Consider the following 21,005-nt stretch of genomic DNA (forward strand, 5'->3'; position numbering starts at 1 on the left):
GTTAAATGATCGTTAGTGAAAGAACCAAAGTGGCCACTGGCCATCATAAAGTCAATGAGAATGGGTGAGTTGAAAGCCCCAGCGTTTCAGGAGTCAAAACCACCCACAGCACTATCCATCCGGAACACAGAATTATGACAGAAAAGGATGCTGCATTTACGCATTTACAAATTTAAACAGACGGAAGAAACAATAAACACACCAAAATGGGGAACACGCGTGTACATATATATATATATATATAAAGAAGAAATTATTTACACGCATTTACCTATGTAACAGATTATTTGCCAAAGCCCCCAATAAGAATGCAGCATTTTCTTCCCCAAAGCCGCGACTCTACACCGGGGGCTAACAAATGTATGACACACACCATTGGTAGAAAGCACCTTACCAATATTCCAAGATACATCGACAGCAATGAGAAACTAGTGCAGCGGGGATGTGTGGCATGTGATAGGACAAATGCAACAGAATCTGCAGCCGTGACTCCAATGGAAGTCATGCACTTATGTTCCTCTGATCAGAAGACTATGAAACAGACATCAAGAAACAATTCGCATTCATCTTGCTTGAGCGTTGTCATCAGCATAGATTGTGACAGAACCATCTACAGCACCAGCAGCAAGCAATACTTGGTAGGGATGGAACGTAAGGCAACTCACAGAACTAATCTTCTGGCCCATGAATGTATGATGCAGGTTTCGAATGCTGCCTAGTGGTTTTCCCTCAAGGCTGAAGACTTTGATAAGCTGTTTGGCTGAACCACTGGCAATAACTGGGGCATGTCTATGAACAGCTAGAGCTGTAAGAGAGCCCCTATGAGCATTGATTGTGAGGTAAGGATCCCTGCGGCTTCTGATATCAAGGAATTGAATGTAACCAGCTTGAGATGCGCTGACAATCTGAAAGAAGATTTGCGGTTAAGCACACTTCACCTTCCCACAAGTGTCAAAATTAAAACCATCAAGATGAACTAGGGTTTCTAAGTTGAATACAATAAAAAACGTGAAGCAACCTAAGCCAGTTGTGGCCTATAGGCATGTAACATAACAAGTGCTCTATTTACCTTTGCTGGATCAAGTCCAGGTTGAAAGCCAATCCCCACAACTCTTTCGACTTTTTGTGAGTGCGGCCGTGTTTCACAGACAAGCCTAAGAATTAGAAGACACAACAAGTTAAGGTACCGAGGGCATTTTGCAGATGTCAAACATGGAAACAATATCAGGAACAGATAACATGCAAAGCAAAATCCTCTGTATTTGGGATTCGCCTAGATTGCTATTAATAAAAATTTCTCCTTAAAAAAATGGAAAACAATCTTTTTTTTTTTTTTTTTTTGGGGGGGGGGGGGGGGAACTAACTTTAACATCAAGCAATGGTTACACCATGACCTCCAACTCATATGTTCAATGTGTCAATGTCACCATGGCATCATGATCTTTCAGATACACATAATAAATTAAATTTCCACAAATTGACAAATGCATTGACCTACACTTAAAATCTGCATTTCGAACAATATATGGATAGAAGTTTTTAGAAGTCACATGTACATTGCCCTCACACATGGAAATATTAAAAACTAAAAAAAATAAAAATTTACAGGAAAATAATATAGCATCATGCTTGCAAGTTTTCTTTTTGTATTCGGTAGTGGTTGAACATGTTGGTCAATAGGAAATGAATCTTCTAAGGCAGAAAATGGCTTACACTTCTAAGGAGTTGTAAGCCATTTTCCTGAACCAATATAGAAATATTATGATAGGAAGAAAATCTAAATAAATGTAGAGCTAAATACGGAAGAGATTGTGGAAAAAATACAATGGAAGTAAATTGAATTCCTAACACAAAAATGGAGACAAAATTCAATAAGTAGCTATTTTGTGTTAAAAAAAAAGGATGATGATTTGTGTGACATAACGGACGGTTGGAAGAATATAATGTTCGCCGAAGGAAGATTTTCCACGTCATTTTCTCGGACCACCAATTAATGGAAAATAATTGTTTTGCCTGAATATTTTTTGACTTTTTCCCCCATTTTACACTGAAACATAGGCAACCTAAATTAAAATTTTGTACAACTAAACACATTGAGCCATCTAATTTTACAATGTTTAAACAGCAACAATGTTTTAGGAAAATGTAGGACATCTAAAATCTGGTATTTAGTGTGTGGGCTAGGTAATCATCAGTATAAAAGATGGTCAAAACAGCTAATCATGCAACTATAGGATATGAAACAAAACTGAGCGGGAACTCTTGTAGTCCTACACCATGACAACTGCGATCGCTAACAAAATTTTGAAACAATTGGAAACTCAGGACAGACTTTACTGCCACCACAACACTGGAGAACTAACCTAGATCTTGTCTCACAATAGATGAAAATCTCCAAATTGCACGCATTTTAAAGGGGCAAAATAGACCTAATGAGATTATGAGCTTCGTGAAATGCCTGAGATCAAGTGAAGGACATGGGTGTGAAGTAATTACAATGACATGTACTGCCCAAGTGTATTTTAAGAAGAGTGTTATGCTTGTTTCGTTTCATTAAAATGTAAATCTCTTTGCAAACTTTCAGATATTGTGTTAAAGTAATTGACACAAGAAAATAATAATTTTAGTAGAACACCAATTAAGAAAAAATTAGTATGTTTGGGTGCCTATGTGCTGATGTGTTGGCGCTAATAGATGTGTCACATGCTTATCAGAAATGTAAATGTCACTTTTTCTTCCCAAATTTTGCACTTCTTCCAAAAATGGAAAAAACACATCAGTGCAAAACTTCATCCCAAAATGCTAGGAAAATTACGATCTTGCTTATTAGTTTTACCCTGAACAGTGGAAAGTATGCCCAATAGCACAATGCCACAGCTAACTACTAGGTAAATATTTTCATTGAGCCAGAGCAAAAGCTTACATTTCAGGCATCCGAACATCGTAGAGTCTGACAGAACCATCCACAAAACCAGCTGCAAATTGACCCCCGTGAACTTGGGAAGCAGCCTAGACACATGGCATGCATTTAAAATTTAAAATATATAAAATCATAAAAGTTCAAATGTTTACGACAACATAAAGAGGCAAAATATGAAAATGAAAGGGAAACTGTCCCCCCCCCCCCCAAAAAAAAAAAAAAAAGCAGGGAAAAAAATAATAAAGATTCACTCTATTTTCCATGACACCTATAAACTACCAATTTGACACTTTGCACTCCAATTTAAAACATTCATGTCAATTTGCACCCACTATTCAAATTCTAGCCACATGACTTGCACATGCCAATTTGTTAACTGTCTGTTTGCTGCGGCGATTTCAGAACTTTGGTAACTGCATTGTGGGTTGGTGGCTTCTCTCAATTATGGTTTGTAGTTCTATTGCTGTGATTTGAGAGTCTGATTTCTTGTCTTCTCGTACAAGGTTAATACCTTCCTTGGGGTTGATTTGAGGATTATTTCATTTATGATGGAAGACGATTTGGCTGAGAAATGGCAGAGATTCTGTCAGAGGTTGAGAAGTCTGACGTTCTTTTACAAGATTCTTCACTGGACTCTATGGCGAATTATACAGATTATGGCCTCATTTTCGGTTTATTCACGCGCAAATTCTACAAGGATGCTTTTAAGTCCGTTAAAGGTGTAAAATTCTTTGACTTGGGTGACAATTTATTCTTGGCTCAATTTACTGAACGGGGTGATGAGGAGAAGGTTTTTCTCTGTAGTCCATGGTCTTTTGATAAGCATTTAGTGCTTTTAACGGATTATGTTGGTGATTTACAACCATCACGGATTACACTTAACTTTGCATCCTTTTGGATTAGATTGAACGATTTGCCTAAAGGGGATAAAAATTGATACAGTACATAGCATTGGAGAGACGATTGGTATTGTGGAAGATATTGACTTGTCTGAGCAATTCCCTGGTTGGGGAGTGTTCTTGAGGGTGCGAGTACGTCTTGATATTCGGAAACCATTGCCCCGTGTTAAGAGACTTTGCATGGAGAAAGGAGACGTGATTTGGGTTCGTTTGAAATATGAACTTCATAATTTCTGTTATTGTTGTGGGAAACTGGGGCATTCTGATCGAGATTGTGATTTGTGGGTGAATAAGAGGACGTTGTTTGAAAAGGAAGGTTTTCCCTATGGAGCATGGATGCGTGTGGAAGGTAGAAATAATTTATCTCGTCGGCGTAAAACTGTTTCAGGGGAGGAGTCACGTTCAGTTCCTAAGATGCCATCAGTGTTGGTGATGTTGATCTATTGCAGAAGAATATTGTTGAAGGGCCTAGAGTCATGGAGTCAACTGGACGAGATTTGACGCTGATGTTGAAGGAAGATGCAGTTATGGCTGAGGGTAACTGTTCGGAAAGGTTGAAGATGACTGATGGGGGCTTTTTTCATTGTGGATCTAGTGATATGGGCCTTAATGGGATTGGATCTATTACTAAATCTGATGCTGCTATTGAGCCATCGGGGTATTCAAGCTTGCTGGAACTTAATACTAAAGATGAAGCTGTTATGAAGACATTAGGGGCGTCGGGTTTGATTGGGCCATCTGAAGGCCCACATACTCTTATTCGGCCATATGTTATGAAGGAGCAGGCTTTGGGTTCTAAGCTGTTGGCTGGACTATCTGAAGGCCCACTTCCAGTCATTAGGCCACAAAACACAATCAGTATGGTACCGAAGCCTAGGGCTTCGTTGCGAAGAGGAAGGGAAAGGCACGATGGGGGGGCAGCAGTGGATCTCCTGCGAATTCAGGTATGTGCTCAACCATATTGCCTCATCAACGTAATGTTGATTCTGGGTTTAAAAATGGAAAATCAAATACTTGTGATCTCAAGAGGATTAAATCCTCGGTCGTGGACTGTGGGGGAAAGTTCTGAGGAATCGGCGGAGGCTGAAGTTCAGCCCCACCGACAACCATGAAGATACTCAGTTGGAACTCCCATGGGCTTGGGAACCAACAGGGAGTTTGCGTCCTTCATGAATTGGTCCGAAGGGAAGATCCCAATTTGGTTTTCATTATGGAGACCAAATCTGTTGCATGTTCAATGGAATGTTTACAATTTTCATTGGGTTTTTCTGGTGTGTTGACAGTGGATTGTGCTAGACATAGTGGAGAGTTGGTGTTATTCTGGAAGGGGGATATGGATTTGACTCTGTTATCTTACTCTAAGCATCATTTTGATGCTTGGGTAATGGAATGGGATACGGGATCAAAAAGTAGAATTACTGCAGTGTATGGTCACCCTGATGTTAGTCAAAGAAGCTCAGTGTGAAATTTAATGAAGATGCTGTCGGGTTGGGCTCATGGTCCTTGGTTGTGTTTCACTGACTTCAATGAGATCATTGCTAATTCTGAAAAAAGAGGGGGCAGGGTACATATGGGAAGTCAGATGCGTGGTTTTTGGGATGCAATAGATTTTTGCGGGCTGAAAGGGATTGATTCTGAGGGTCCTTTGTTTACTTCATCAAATTTCCAGGAGGGTGATGCACTGATTGAAGAACGTTTAGATCGTTTTCTTGCTACTCCAGATTGGCTTTCTATGTTCCCGCATGCTACAGTAGATAATTTTATTACATCGCATTCTGATCACCATTGCTTGATATTAAACACTGTTGGCTCTTTGGAAAGTACTCGAAGAGGGCGAAGACCATTTAGATTCGAGGCAATGTGGGTTGGAAGTAAGGGGTGTGCAGAAACTATTGCTTGTGCATGGCAGGAGGTTAATAGTGTAGACACTGTCAATGGTTTGCGTAATGCCATTTCATCGTGTCGACGGGATTTGAAAGTGTGGAATTCTGTTCAGTTTGGTGAGATTAAGACTCAGTTGAAAAATAAAAGATTGGAGTTATCTCGTGCTACTTGTGGTTCTCCATCAGGTTCTTCCATTTCTCTTATCAAGTCATTACGTTATGATATTAACATGTTACTGGAAAGGGAAGAATTAATGTGGAAGCAGAGATCTCGTGTATTATTGTTGGCTTCGGGTGATCAGAATTCAAAAAATTTTCATAGGAAAGCATCACAAATAAAGGCCAGAAATTTTATAAATAAGTTACGAGATGAGGAGGGTGTTTGGCATGAGGGGCAAGCTATGGAAAATGTTGTCAAAAATTATTTTGAGGTGCTGTTTGCTAGTTCTAATCCTTGTAATATGGCAGCTATTCTTGATGCTATACCATTGAAAGTAACTGATGCTATGAAAGAGGAGGTTATTGAAGTCATATACTGAAGATGAGGTAAAATTTGCATTATTTCAGATGCAACCTTTGAAAGCTCCGGGACCCGATGGTATGTCTCCTTTGTTTTTCCAGAAATATTGGTCTACAGTGGGGAGTTTGGTGACAAAATCTGTTTTATTTTGCTTGTGTCAGGGTATGTTCCTGTGGACCTTAATGAGACTTTTGAGGTGCTTCTTCCAAAAAAGAAGAAATCTGAAATTATGAAGGATTTTAGGCCTATTAGCTTATGTAATGTGGTCAATAAGATCATTGCCAAAGTCATAGTTAATAGGCTTAAATTTATATTACCACAAGTGGTTTCAGATTGTCAAAGTGCTTTTGTGTTGGTGGCTTATGAATCTGTCCATGCTATTAAAAATAGGAAAAGAGGTCACAGGGGTGTGATGTCTGTGAAACTTGACATGAGTAAGGCCTACGAGAGAGTAAAGTGGTGCTTTTTAGAGCAAGTTATGCTGAAACTTGGATTTCATCATCATTGGGTGGGGTTAGTTTTATCATGTATCAGTTCAGTTTCATACAGGGTTTTGTTGATTGGGGTGCCCACCTCTTCTTTTGTTCCATCCTGTGGTTTGCAACAAGGTGACCCTTTATCACCTTATTTATTTATTTTATGCACTTAAGGTTTATCATCTCTGCTGAGGTATGCTGAAAGTTGTCGGTTGATTAATGGTGTTAAGGTATGTTCTCGGGCTCCTGCTGTAAGTCATTTATTTTTCGCGGATGATAGCTTATTATTTTGTCAAGCCACTCGTTCTGAAAATGAAGTGTAGAGACAGCTTTTGGCTACTTATGAATCTGCTTTGGGACAACAGCGGAATTTAGATAAGACTGAGTTGCTTATCAGTCCTAATGTGAGAGAGGAAGAGATTAATGCTATAATGTCTATTGGGAATGTTTCTTCTCTACAGCATCATTCTCGGCATTTGGGTCTTCCCTCATTTGTTGGGAGGTCTAAAAGTTCTACTTTTCAAGATCTGAAGGAGAGGGTGTGGGGTAAACTTCAGGGGTGGAAGGAACAACTACTTCCTCAAGCTGGAAGGGAGATATTGATCAAAGCAGTTGTCCAAGCCTTACCAACCTATACAATGAGCTGTTTTTTGTATCCAAAGCGAGTATGTGGGGAGATAGAAGCACTGTTTGCTCGATTTTGGTGGGGCCAAAAAAATTCAGAACACAAGATGCATTAGATGAGTTGGAAGGAAATGTGTGTTTCTAAGTTTCGAGGAGGGAAGGGTTTTAAAAATCTGAAATTGTTTAATTTGGCGTTACTTGCTAAACAGGGGTGGAGGTTGTTAACAGAACCTCAATCTTTGTTATCTCGGGTCTTTAAAGCCAAGTATTTTCCTAATGAGGATTTTCTGCATGCACGTTTATCTCGTAAGCCATCATATGTTTGGAGGAGCATTTTTGCTTCTAAGGAGATTTTGTGTTCTGGTTGTATTTGGAAGATTGGGAAGGGTGATAAAGTTCGTATAATGCAAGATCGGTGGCTTCCTGTTGATTGTCAGTTACAATCTCTGACTCCTCAACATTTTATTCAATTTTCTTCAACTGCTGATTGTTTATTACTGCAGAATTTATCTTTGTGGAATAGGGAGTTGGTGTTTTCCATTTTTCCTCCACATATGGCTACTACTATTTGTTCTCTTCCTTTGCTATCCAGACAGGTGGATGATAGAGTAGCATGGCTGGGCAATAAGTATGGTTATTACTCTGTGAAGTCACGTTATCATACAGCTTTGATATTGTTTTCTCCAACTGATGTAGCTGAAAGTTCTCATGCAGATGATTCTAAGTGGTTTTGGAGAAATTTCTGGAATTTAAAGTTGCCTAATAAAGTCAAGAATTTTGGATGGAGGGCGTGCAAAGATAGCCTCCCTACAAGACATAATTTGTTGAGGAGAGGGATTATTCCATCAGCTTTATGTGATCATTGTAAGTTGTTTGACGAAGATGGTTTTCACTCTCTTTGCGGCTGTCCAGTAGTACAAGAGGCTTGGACAGTCCGTTGTCCACAGATTCTTGCTTATTTACGGCAGGTTGGGAGTTTTTCCGAGTTGGTATGGGTATTGCTGAAATCTGATCCTAAGTTAGTTCCTATGTTCCTTACCATTTCATGGGGTGTTTGGAAATATAGGAATCTTAAGATGTTCCAGAATTCTGATTGTTGTCTTCTAGAGTTAATTGATAACTGTATTGGGTATGTTGAGAGTTATCTTCATGTGAATAATCATCATGTGGTGGTGTATAAAAAAATTTGCTTTCTTGAAAAGCTCCTCCTCAAGGTAAGGTGAAGCTTAATTTTAATGGTACCTTGTTTCATTCTTCTGTGTCAGCTGGTATCGGTGTTATTCTACTAGATGATCATGGAGCTGTTTTGATGGCTGCAAGCCGTAAAGAGTATGGTATTTTTGAAGTTGACGATATAGAAGCTTTAGCAACTTTGAGGGGTTTACAGTTAATATTGCATATGGGTGTGTCTCATCTGATTTTGGAAGGAGATTCATTCACTATTGTTGAAGCTATTCGTTCAAGAGACATTAATCTATCTAACCAAGGGCCTGTGATAGCTGAAATTCAAAGTCCTCTTCGTTGTTTTAACTCATATGATGTACTTCACATTGGTCGACAAGGGAATGAAGTTGCTCATCTTCTTGCTAGACATGCTTATTTTATTGATGATACGTTACAATGGTGGTATTCATGTCCAGAATTTATTCATTCTATAGTCTCTATAGATGCAGCCATGTAATTGTCCTGTGATACTTTTTTTTTTTTTTTGATAAGTTGTCCTGTGATACTTATAAAAAAAAAAAAAAGTAATTGTCCTGTGATGGATTATGTACTTCTCTTCTTTATGAATGAAGGTCTACTGTTATATTCAAAAAAAAAAAATCACTACAACAGATCTCATAACAAATTCACTTATTTGTTACGTTATTTGGTGATCTAAAAAAATATTGGAGATAAATTGACTTACAAAACAAACCAGCATAAGTTTCTTTAGGCCAACTACAGCATAATTTAACTAAACAAGAATGATGAACAGGAAAAACTCACCAATGCAGAGATGCTGCAATCCGATGTTGAAGGGATTGAATTGACAAGCTGCTCTCTATCTAGATCCCAAAGCATAATGGATGATATCTCGCCAGAAGCATACTAATGATACAACGGTGGGAAATTCGATCAACACATATCCATAGAACATAAGCACCAAAAATTAGCAGCAGCAGAAGAATAAGGTTCTAAAGTCTGGATTTCAGAACTTAAACAAGGCATTTACCAGATATCCAGACTGCTGTTGCCAATCAACAACAGCATTCAAACTTCTCACACCAGGTTTATGACCTTGAATTGAAGAAAATGCAGTTACAAGCTTTTGTTTATTCTTCAGATCATAGTCTTTCCAAATTCGAATATTTCCATTACCTACAACATATGCATTCAGAAATTAGATTGACTCCAAATTTCAGATATTTCAACATAAAAGTCTCTGTAACCCTCGTGATACTAATTAGGACAGCAGTAAAGAGCATTACATGAAGCAGTGAGAAGCAAGCTATCATCAAGCTCATTTACAAGGCAGAGCTTCGCAATTCCTTTGTCAAAAAAATCATGATTATCAAAAGAGTTGAGCAGGATACCTTCCTCATAATTCCATATCCTGAAAAGAAACAAAAATCGTTAATAACTAGGCAATATAAAGATTTAGATACAACAAGACAACAAAGGACTCATGAAAATTTATTCACTAAAGCGACCGAAATTAAATGAATTGAAAACCATGTAATCATACAGTATAAGATGCAAAATAAAACTCAATAGAGAAAAAAAGGTGAAACAATTCAAGGTTATTTGACTAAAAACCAATGATAAAGATCCTTGCCTGTCACATGGAATTTATGAAAGATACAAAATAACCAATTTCCAGGATTGCCCCAAATATTGAAGTATTTTTTTTCCCTTTCCATGTTTCCTAGTTTTTGGAATATCTTTTTTTTTTAAAAAAAAAACAAGAGTTTCATTAAGTGATCATGGAAAGAAACAAAGGCATTATCAACTCTAATGGGATGCGTAATTGATAATCTAAAAGACATTATCAAATCCAGAGCACAGATGAGAGAGAGAGAAAGAAAGAGAGAGAGAGAGTCCTGAATTCCTGTAAATATTAACTCCTACTCAGATATGAACCTTCTGTAATTTTCAAATCATCCAAACATGCAACTTAGTATAATCAGGCCATCCAAGCAAGTCCACAGCATAGCTCAAATAAAAAGTATGATAAATGAAAGGCTGCATACCTGATCCGTTCATTCTCATCTGCAGCAATAACAATAGGAGAGAAAGGTTGCAGCAGTATTGTTTTTGTACCAGTTTCAAACTTTGTATCCCAGCTAGCAATTTGATTATTACTATAAAGCTTGCTAGCAGCTGACCAAGAAATAAAAAACCACAAAGGTTCCAAATCAAAGACTATAACACTTTCTTCTAAGCCTATCACAGAAGCATATAATAAGGAACAGAAAACTAATCAAAAAAAAAAAACCCACATGAGTGTTGGCATTTCACTATGTGCTCCAATGCAAATTTCTCCCTCTCTTCTCTTCTAGCTGGTATTTCTTCGCTATCGTCCGACAAAGCAAGAAGTGGCTTGGAGAAATACCCACAACTCCAATTGTAGATTGTTGATTGTGGCAGCAAACTGCGTTCTGAAGCCCCAGATGATCCGCCAGAACCAAGAAGTGGGTCAGCTAATCCTGAGTCTGGAGAATTTATTAAATGAGGTCTGAACTCCAAAGAATAAACTCTTCGCATTCCAGTTAAAAAATTAGATCGAGGGGGGCTGACAGGAGGAGTAAGGAAGGATAGAGGCAAATGACCTGCCGATAACAGCACAAGTAAATTAAGATTTAAAGCATAAATAGAAGGGAATATTATGATGGGAATAAAAGTAATATATAGAAGATTCCAATAACAAATAACCTATATCAGATTTTATAGTAAAAGAGACACCACATTATTCACAGGCAAACATTTACCTCCATTCATGTCAAGCCACGAAGATGAACGAGCTAACCCAGAAAAATTATGACTTGGATATGATGTTGAAGGTTCCCCAGGCCGAACACCGCTACCGGTCTTTAAAGGTTTTGCCACCACTTGCTCTATCCCTACAATGGACAGTATCCGCCTTCCAAGACTTGCTATGCGTGGAGATGGATCCTTGGCAAATGTACACATAGCCAATACACTTTGTGAATACATTGCATTGTCCATTGGTTTTGAGCTGGAATGGTTAACAACCCCATTGCTGACACCACCATTCAATATTCCAGAATCAGAATGTTGAGATGAATCATCAGACAAAGGAGAACCATGCATAATTCCAGAGTTAGCAAGTGGACTGCTGGTGGAGACACTTCCATCTTGAACCACTGATGGATTGTCATTTCCAACTCTCAACAGAGAACCAATCTGGGATGTAACAATATTTCCATGCGGCATGTACTGATTTGAGCTGCTAAATCCACTACCAGTACCTTTAATATTAGCCAAAGAAGGTAAGGAATTCAGCAGAGAATTAGACTGAGGTTTCCAATATGCAGCAGCAATTGACTTGAGATGCTTGTTGTGGCCAAAGGCAAAGCGTCCCAGTGCTGCCAAGAAACGAGGAAAACCAGACCTAGTTACTTTCGAAGTTGATATCAACGGAAGTTATAATCCAAGGCCATTATAATAATGATAACATAAGAAGCAGGACAAAACAGGCAAATAGGAACTTCCCAAAATAAAATGTACAATGGTTAAGAGAATAGTGAGAGAGGAGTGGGGTGCAAGCATGGCCAAATCTAATTTCATGCTTGTGAAAGGAAAGAGGATAGGTAAAGTTCTAAGAGATTACTGGTCAAACATCTGGCTTTTGATGGTATCCAAAAACTATCAATTGAAGGTTTTCGGAACTCAATGTATCTTCAACTAATTTGACTAACACAATATAACAGTGTGAAAATTGATACAGTTAAAATATTAGGGAAGTAACATCATTTTGTCAATTTATCAGCAAATCCAACCAGGCATACTTGAGCGTCTGAAAATAAATCCTTTCAAAATCAATGGGGAAGTAGCTTTAGCAACCTCAATAATAACACTTTTTCATGTTCCACCCCAAACAACCACCTCTTGGCAATAGGCACCATCAATTTAGATTTGGCTGATGATAGTGATAAAAAAAGTAGGACATGTGGCACAATCTTGATGGTCAGATCATGAGTGAGGGTGTAAATTGTCAAAAAGTGATAGTTTGGAGTGCAAATTGACAGTTTTGGTAGCTTGAGCCTTTGAGCTGCAAGTAGAAAAATAGTAAATTTATAGGTGAAAATTATACTTTCCTCAAAGTCAGTTTGAAGTGTACAAACCAATAACTTTTATCTAAACAAAATAATAGATATATAGCTAAAAGATACAGACACAGAAAACAACACAACTGGATGAATAGGGAAAATTAGATTCACATACCCACAGCAACCTCGGCCCTGACCAGTGGGCTGCCATCTGAAACAACACTTAAAAGGCTACTAACAATACTAATCTCAGCCCTAATCTTTTCATCATCATCACATTCATCATCTCCTCCAACACCATCTCTAGAGCCAGCCCCCATGTCAAGTAGGGTACCAAGTGCAAAAACGGCACAAGCTCTGACCTGGAAAGAATTAGAAACTCTGCAACATTAAAATCATCATTCAATTAAAGGAAAAACACAGTACACAAGGTGTGATGGAAAACCTCTGGTTGGGGCTCAGACAGTAGGGGAACATATATTGCAGGGGCATCTGCCTGCAAACCAATTATTTGGGCCTCTGGGAAATCCTCCCACAGCTTTCCCATACAGAGGCAAAGCCACTGAAGTAATAAGGCATCAACTTGTAAATCATTTGGTGTTGAACCCTGAAGATGCTTCAAGCACACATGAATTAAACCAGCTTTAATACAAACTTCCTGGCCCCTTCTGTGCCCATCCACAATTACTGCCAAAACGAATGCAGCCATTGCCCGTTGCTCTGGATATGCTTCCATGCTATCAAGAAATCTAATGAAATATGTATGCCCCCCATCCTTTACTAGATCAACCTGACATGACTATCATCCCACAAGATGGAACAACACAATCAATATTGATTGATGTATGCTAAAAAGTGTAAACTGGTAGTGAAAAGAAAGAAGAAAAAAAAAAACAGAAAGAACAGGAATAAAGAATCAATGGCACACAGAATTTATCTAACTGCGGTGGATCTTTATCCTAAAATAGTGTCAAAAGTTTGAACAAGAATCACATACATAACCAGAACTTAAAGTATAACATCCAGACAGTTGCCAGAATCTTGTGACCTGATAGTCTTGGGGTAGAGAGATCAATTGGACAGGGAACAGATTGGAAATCTGGCTTCTTCATTTTCCTTATCTGTTAATCATGCTTTTCGGGAGGTGAGTCAAGTGGCAACTTGGTTGGCGAAACAAGGGGCATGAGGCCAGAAGGAAACATTTTATGATTTAAATAACATCCCTAAGGAGGTGAAAGGATGATGAGGTTAGACAATCAGGTTTACCAGTTATATGTTGTAAATGAGTTTGCTTTCCTTTAGATTGAACATACAATTATGTAAGGGCTCATATAATTTGTTTGCACCTAGGTATTCACCGAGGTGTTTTAATCAATGTGAGGTGGCAAGGGCAATTTGGGATGAGATTTCAATAGATTGGGAATTGCATGGGCGATGCCTCACAGGGTGGTGGATCTCCTTGCATGTTGAAATGGTCTTCAAGGTAGTCCCTGGGTGACTGGTTTGGAGAATCATTCCTTTCTACCTTATGTGGTGTATCTGGCTGGAAAGGAACGACAGACGCTTTGATGACAAGGAGCACACTTTGGAGGAACTTCAAATTCTTTTTATGCACACTATATTGCTTTGGTTTTCAGCTATTGTACCTAATGGGAACTAGCGCTCACGATTTCCTTGTTTCTTTTTCAGGTTCCTAGAATGTATCTAGGTGTTTTCTTTTGTATACTCATTGTGTACTTGGGCAATGCCTATTTCATTCACATTAATAAAGATCTTTGTACCTGTACTTCTCATGTATACATCCTATGTACTTTGGCTATGCCTCCTTTTCCTATGAATAAAATTTCTTGATTACCTATAAAAAAAAATTAAAAGATATTTCTACCTATTAAAAAAAACTACGGTATTCATCCGCCACAAATGTGGGTTATTAATCAAATTATTGGTCCTAATGTTTGCTTTATCTCGGCTTGAAATGAACCTGCAAATTCAAGTAATTTAAAGCCATATAACTGAATTTCAATCCAAGTTGTACTAAATAAATAGCAAACACGTTGCACTATTTGCTCACTGAACTGAATTTCACTTCACCATAACCAATTAGGAAATTATTTGAATTATGTTAATGGCTGTAATTTCAGATTTCATCATATATTTCTTTTGATCGGTAAAGAAGAATTTTATAGATGAGAGAAGTATGCAGAGCCCAAGTACACGGGACATGTACAAGAGCAACACCTTTTTTTATAAGTACTAAGAAGTTTTATTTAGGCAAGTAAATAGGTATAGCCCAAGTACACAAGGAGTATACAAGCGGAAACACCTAAATACAAGCTAGGAACTAAGAGCTAGGAAAAGCTAAAAGAAAATCATGTAGATTATCCCCATTTAATACAAGAACATTCGCCCAAAGACAGTTCAAAAGGAAAACTCTCTAAATTCTCCTGATGAACGTTCTCTATCAGCAAAACACTGTCCATTCCTTTTCAGCCATAGGCACCACATCAAACATAAAGGAATCATCTTCCAAAGAGCAGCAATGCGGTAACAACCAATAAATCCTTTCCAACAAGCCAAGAGATCCACCACCCTCTTAGGCATCACCAAAGCAATACTCGACCTGCTGAAAATCTTGTCCCAAAAAATCTTGGCCACCTCACAATGCAGAAGCAAATGATCAATTGATTCACCATCTTTCTTACACAACTAGCACCAGTCTAAACAAATTATACCATGCTTTCTCAAATATCCGTTGTCAAAATCTTCTCAAGAGTGACACCTATGCATGATTGTCCGGAGATACAAGAAAGTTAGGAATATTTATGCCATTAAAATCTATTACAATCAACCAATGGAATACAGTACTAAAAAAAAAATCCCAAGCTCGTCCATTGTTTGTTCCCGATCCTCAAAGCTCCATCTATTCTTCTCCCTCCATATACACCATCATAAGCGCACCATCTTCCATATTGTCGCAATGTGACAATCACCTTGGAGGCCTCTCCAACTTGCTAGTAAATCAACCAACCTTCTCGGCAATACCCAAGCTAACCCCACACTAGCAAAGATATCATTCCATACGGTCGTGGAAACGTCACAATGAAGTAATAAGTGGTCAAAGGACTCCCCACTCTTTTTGCACATACAACACTTATCTATCACAACTATTCAGTGTTCCTTAAGATTGTCTAAGGTGAGGATTTTACTTGAAGGAGGCCATCCATACGAAAAAAGTTTTTAGGGGAGCCTTCCATATGTTCTTCCATGGGAATGGGCTTGTGTATTGCATAATGCGGGACTTGTAGAATAAAAGGATGGTGAGTTTTCCCTTCTTAGATGGATGCCAAAGGATTTTGTCCACCTCACCCCCATTCACTCTGCTAGTATATACAAGATTGTAGACCTCCATGAATGCATCAGCTTCCCAATCTTGTGCGGGCTTGGAGAAGGTGACATTCCACTGAGGGAAGCCACTAAAGAAATCCGAAAGGTCTGCAATTGAGGCCTCCTGTCTCCAAGCGATTTCATATATCCCAAGGTAGGCTTTCTTTAGGATTCTATCACCACACCATAAATCATGCCAAAATTTACTTCCTCTAGGGATCTATCAACACAACATAAATCATGCAACAATTTAATTATGGACCCATCACCCACTGGAAAGGTATGTCTAGAGATAGTTGCCCATCCTCATATGCTTTTAGAGCCCCACCACATGTGGCCCATTCACCTCGTTCAAGCATCATCCTTCCCAATTCCCACCATATTTTGATTCTAAGGCCTTATTGGTATCTCCGCAAAGCCTCCCCTCTCTTTTTGGTATCTCCGTTCCCCACAACCACTTACCTAATAAGGCCTTATTGAAAACCAAAAAATTATGAATTCCCAACCCTCCCACATATGTCAATGTACAAACCATGGACCATTTCATCAAGTGAAATTTGAACTCCTCGCCCATCCCTTGCCATAAGAAGTCTCGTAATTTCTTTGTGGTGGGCCACCTTGTTGGAAAGTAAAAATAATGATAAGAAATAGGTGGGCAGGCTGGAAAAAGTGCTTTTTTTATCAACGTGACTCTATCACCTTTGGACAAGTACATCTTCCAGCTAGCCAATTGTAGCTCCATTTTTTTCTAATACCTCATCCCAAATAGACTTTGACTTGAATGAAACCCCCAAGGGAAGACCGAGATATTTCATTGGCAAGGTTGATACTTTGCACCCCAAAATGAAGGCCAAGCTCTCCACATTTGGAACATTTCCCATAGGAACTAGTTTTAACTTGGCTAAATTCACTTTCAATCCAGATGCCACTTCAAAACAAAGTAAGAGTGCTCTCAAAGCTCGAATGTGATCTTCGTTGGCTCCACAGAATGAGTATCATCTACAAATAGGAGATGGGGCATCTCGAGTGTGCCGATTCTTGCTCCCCCAACTACAAATCGAGATAGAAATCAAACCTACATGAGACTTGAGATCATTTTGTTAAGAGCTTCCATTATGGAAACAAAAAGTAATGGAGATAGAGGTTCACCTTGTCACAAACTCCCTAGAGCTTTTGAAGAAGCCCACTCGAGTGCATTCACCAAAATAGAGGAGTTTTTTTTTTTATAAGTAATCAATAAGTTTTATTCATAGTAATAAACAAAGCCCAAGTACACAGGAAGTATACATGTGAAATACCTCTATAATGTACAACAGAAAGAAGAAAGTCATGAACATTGAGTCCATACCAAAATAGAGAAGAGTACAGTGGAGATACAAAATTTAATCCAAGAGCACCATCTCTTACCGAGACCACATATTGCGAGCATGTATAGCAAGAATTTCCAATTGACTCAATCATAGGGCTTCTACACATCAACTTTGCATAGCAGCCCCAGCTCACCCAACATAATTCTACTATCCAAGTTGACACAATAATCTTTTACCTCCACCACTCCTTTTTTGGTACGAGGTAATGAAAGTTGCATTGCGACCTTTTCCAGAGCTTCCCCTTTCATGGAACTCATGAAAGAATCTCATAATGTCGTCTTTAACAACTTCCCAGCAAACCTGAACGAAAAGCATAGTGAACCCATCTAAACATGAAGCTTTGTCACCCACAATCCTTTTCACTATCTTCCATATCTCCAAACTCTTCAAAAGGCCTCTCTCGCCAACTTGTTTCTTGATAATCTAGTGACTCAAAAACAAGTCCATCAAGACTCAATCTCCAAGTGTATTGTTTTGAAAGTAGCTGCTTGTAATACTTTATAATGTGGTCCGTGATCACAGGAAGATTTGAAGTGGACCTCCCATCCATCATCAACCTCCCAATAACATTGAATCTCCTATGCAAGTTAGCTACACAATGAAAGAAATTTGAGCATTTGTCCCCCTCCCTTAACCATAAGGCCCTTGATTTTTGTCTCCAAGAAACTTCTTCCATTAAGGACACCCATTCAAGATCCGCAATCACTCAATTTCTACAAGCCCTTTCTTCTTTTGAAAGATCCCTATCCTTCTCCATACCATCTAGACCTTGAGTTCATCCAAGAGTGAATTCTATCAACATTCCAAATTGCCAAACACCTGCTCATTCCAAGTCTTCGAGTCTTTCGCCAATGCCTTCAACTTGCATGCCAACACATAGCTAGGATTTCAAGGAATATGTAGGAAGACGACTATTGTCTAACTTTGTCAATGAAGCCTTCCAATTTCAACAACATATTTTCAAACTTAAATCTTTGCCCCCCATGACTACATCCAGGATCAATGATTTTTGGAAAGTGATCTAAACACAACTTTGGAAGCCGTTTTAGGATTAGTTCTCGATAATGTGCTTCCCACTTAGGGGATATTAGCAATCTATCAATCCTTGACCAAGATGGATGCTCTCAGATGATAGACCATGTGAAGGTGGTCACCAACTGGAGGAATGTCACGAAGATCTTCCTCATAAATGAAATCAGAAAAACCCACCATTGCAAAGCTAGAACTAGAGCCTCTTGATCATCCACTCGGGAACTGAGTGACACTGATATCTCCCCCAATGCACCAAGATAAACTCAATAGACTACAAAGTCCTACCTATTCCTCTCACAATAGCCTTCTCACAATATCTAAATTAGGACCACTTGAAGACAACTCCCCAATCTCCTTATTCAGCTTGGGGAATGAACACCAACTTCATCTCTTGTGATTTCTAACTTAGGTGCACTTCTCTAGTTCCTTCACCCCCATTACATTGCACGTGACGATTTTGAGCTTCATAAAACCACCAACATTGCCTTTCGCTTTGTTCTTCCACGACTTGCAATCCCTCCATAATTCACCAACTAAGTAAGGTCTAGTTTGGTTACACAAACTAAACCATCTCATCTCATCTCATATAATCATTACAACTTTCCCAAACTCTCACACAAAATATAATAAACAATTCAACTTGTTCAAAATCTCAAAACAAAAAATTATATTAAAAAATTATATTCTAAAAATATTTTATTCAACTTTCAACTTTTATCTCATCTCATCTGTATAACCAACGAGGCCTAAGTCTCTTTAGATCCCTTTCTCTTTCCTTGGCTGAATTACACTTTGAAGTCAAGTTTGAGTTGGTCTGTTCAGCTTCAAAAGCAGTAAGTAGGGCCATGAATAGGTCTTCGAAACTGGCACAAGAGTCCTACACAAAGTTGGATGTCCTTAGCTTTGAGTAAAACCCAATCTGACACATGCATCTTGTCATTCATGTTCAGATAAAATGATTTCAAAGGAGGAGGCTCGTCCCAAGGTTCATCATTGTTTAACAAAGCATTTGCCACCTCCAAAGCCTCAACCACCACCAACAAGAGATCCCTTATAATCAGAGGTAAAAATCATCATAGCACTAGTAGTTGCTTGAACACCCCCTGCACCCAAGACTTCATTGTTGCAACTATAGTGCGTCCATTTGTCACAAGAGAGCTCTTGCTCTCTCTCTTTCTAGTTCAGCTGCCCGAGAGTCGATCCCTCCTTCAAAAGACTTTTTCCACTTCTTTCTCCATCAATGGTGTCCACTTCAAAAACCCATCAACCAGAACCCCCCCCCCCCCAACCCCAAGCCGCTTTCCGCCGGTGAAGGTTTCTATGCAGCTACAAGTAGGTGAATTGATGATACAAGATGCAAAAACCCATTTCAAACAAAGATCCCGATATCGCAATTACGAGGACAAGTGAAAGGTTGATTCGGATCACAGAGTAGGAAGATCACAAAGACCTTGGGGGCTTCCACTATAAACTAGCTAGGAAAAACCTTGGAAGAGAGTACCATTGGTGACTAGAAAGACTTCTTGGCAACATCCCATGACGGAAGCAAAGCCTACATTGCCAAAAATGCTTGAATACTCACAAAAGATATATGGCTCTAGTGGAGTATGGAGGTGGTGGGGGACGAGGATTCATCTTTGTACCTAAAGAAGTGGAGGGGATGGGATGGGATGGAAGAAAATCATGCACTCTGAGAAGGTTACAGCAGCTCAGAGAATTGCATAAAAGTTGGCTCACATGTGACTCAAATTTCCAAGCAGCAGTTGCCGGTATTGAAAAACTGAACTTCTTAGTAACATGCAGAGGCAGTCCGTGCATCGTGTCTCCATTCCAGCACTAACAGAGGAGATGAGTCGCTGAAGGAGAGCTTAGGACGTGCAGAAACATCGGCGCTACGGAAGAGGGCAATACCTGAAATTCAAACGAGTAGGAAGTAGCCGTTGCAGAGACAGGCTAATTCAAGGAGAATTGCCACCGAGTAGGATGTGCGCTGCCTGCTCAAACCTGCAAGGTTACGTAGAAAAGGGAAGGGGCTCACTTTTCAAGGAGAAAATTGCAGAGAAGGCAAACAGTGCCTTAGTATCTATTAAAAAGGAATTGATGAGTTTGAGGCAGTCAGTCAATGACTTAATAATGAAGGTAGAAGTGGATTTGGGCTCGGGTATGTCTTCAAGCATGGGCAAAAGTGGATTGAGTCAATTAGTGGGGTGAAATGGAAGGTCAACCCAAGAGAGGAGATTCACTTGGGTCAAGATAGAGGCCCAGACCAATGTAATTCTATTTGAATAAATAGCAAGTTAAATTTCCGCAAAAAACTTCTTCTGGCTAGCTGGTTGTTTCCTTTGGTATGCTTCCAACATATTTGAGTTGCGCCCCTCTACAATGAAATTGCATTATCAAAAATTCTGTAACAGAATGAATTTTCTAAATCACCTTCTATTTTATAAGTAATCTTTTTTTATAAGAGGTCAATTTTATTGATACGAATGAAATAGGCATAGCCCATGTACACATGAGGTATTCTTTTTTATAAGTAATTAAAGGTTTTATTAAAAAAACCAGAAGGCATAACTAGGTAGGTACATAGGAAGCATACAAGAGAAGAACACCTAACTAGAAATAGG

The 21,005-nt window shown here is 38.9% G+C and overlaps 1 protein-coding gene across 1 annotated transcript in view; it reads right to left on the reverse strand.

Moving 5' to 3' along the window:
* Nucleotides 1-207: 207 nt before the first annotated feature.
* The window catches only part of LOC108985280 (regulatory-associated protein of TOR 1-like), a 34,077-nt gene continuing 13,279 nt past the window's right edge, over nucleotides 208-21,005 (reverse strand). The window contains exons 13-23 of the mRNA XM_018957513.2: nucleotides 13,041-13,394; nucleotides 12,771-12,957; nucleotides 11,294-11,911; nucleotides 10,805-11,134; nucleotides 10,556-10,685; nucleotides 9,794-9,918; nucleotides 9,538-9,683; nucleotides 9,312-9,413; nucleotides 2,924-3,009; nucleotides 1,070-1,154; nucleotides 208-905 (exon numbers count right to left, since the gene is read on the reverse strand). Of these exons, the coding sequence (XP_018813058.1) occupies nucleotides 564-905; nucleotides 1,070-1,154; nucleotides 2,924-3,009; nucleotides 9,312-9,413; nucleotides 9,538-9,683; nucleotides 9,794-9,918; nucleotides 10,556-10,685; nucleotides 10,805-11,134; nucleotides 11,294-11,911; nucleotides 12,771-12,957; nucleotides 13,041-13,394 (2,505 nt within the window). The 3' untranslated portion in view covers nucleotides 208-563. The remainder of the gene's footprint in view (nucleotides 906-1,069; nucleotides 1,155-2,923; nucleotides 3,010-9,311; nucleotides 9,414-9,537; nucleotides 9,684-9,793; nucleotides 9,919-10,555; nucleotides 10,686-10,804; nucleotides 11,135-11,293; nucleotides 11,912-12,770; nucleotides 12,958-13,040; nucleotides 13,395-21,005) is intronic.

The sequence above is a fragment of the Juglans regia genome, chromosome 3 (genome assembly GCF_001411555.2).
Source record: "Juglans regia cultivar Chandler chromosome 3, Walnut 2.0, whole genome shotgun sequence".
Taxonomy (NCBI): Eukaryota; Viridiplantae; Streptophyta; class Magnoliopsida; order Fagales; family Juglandaceae; genus Juglans; species Juglans regia.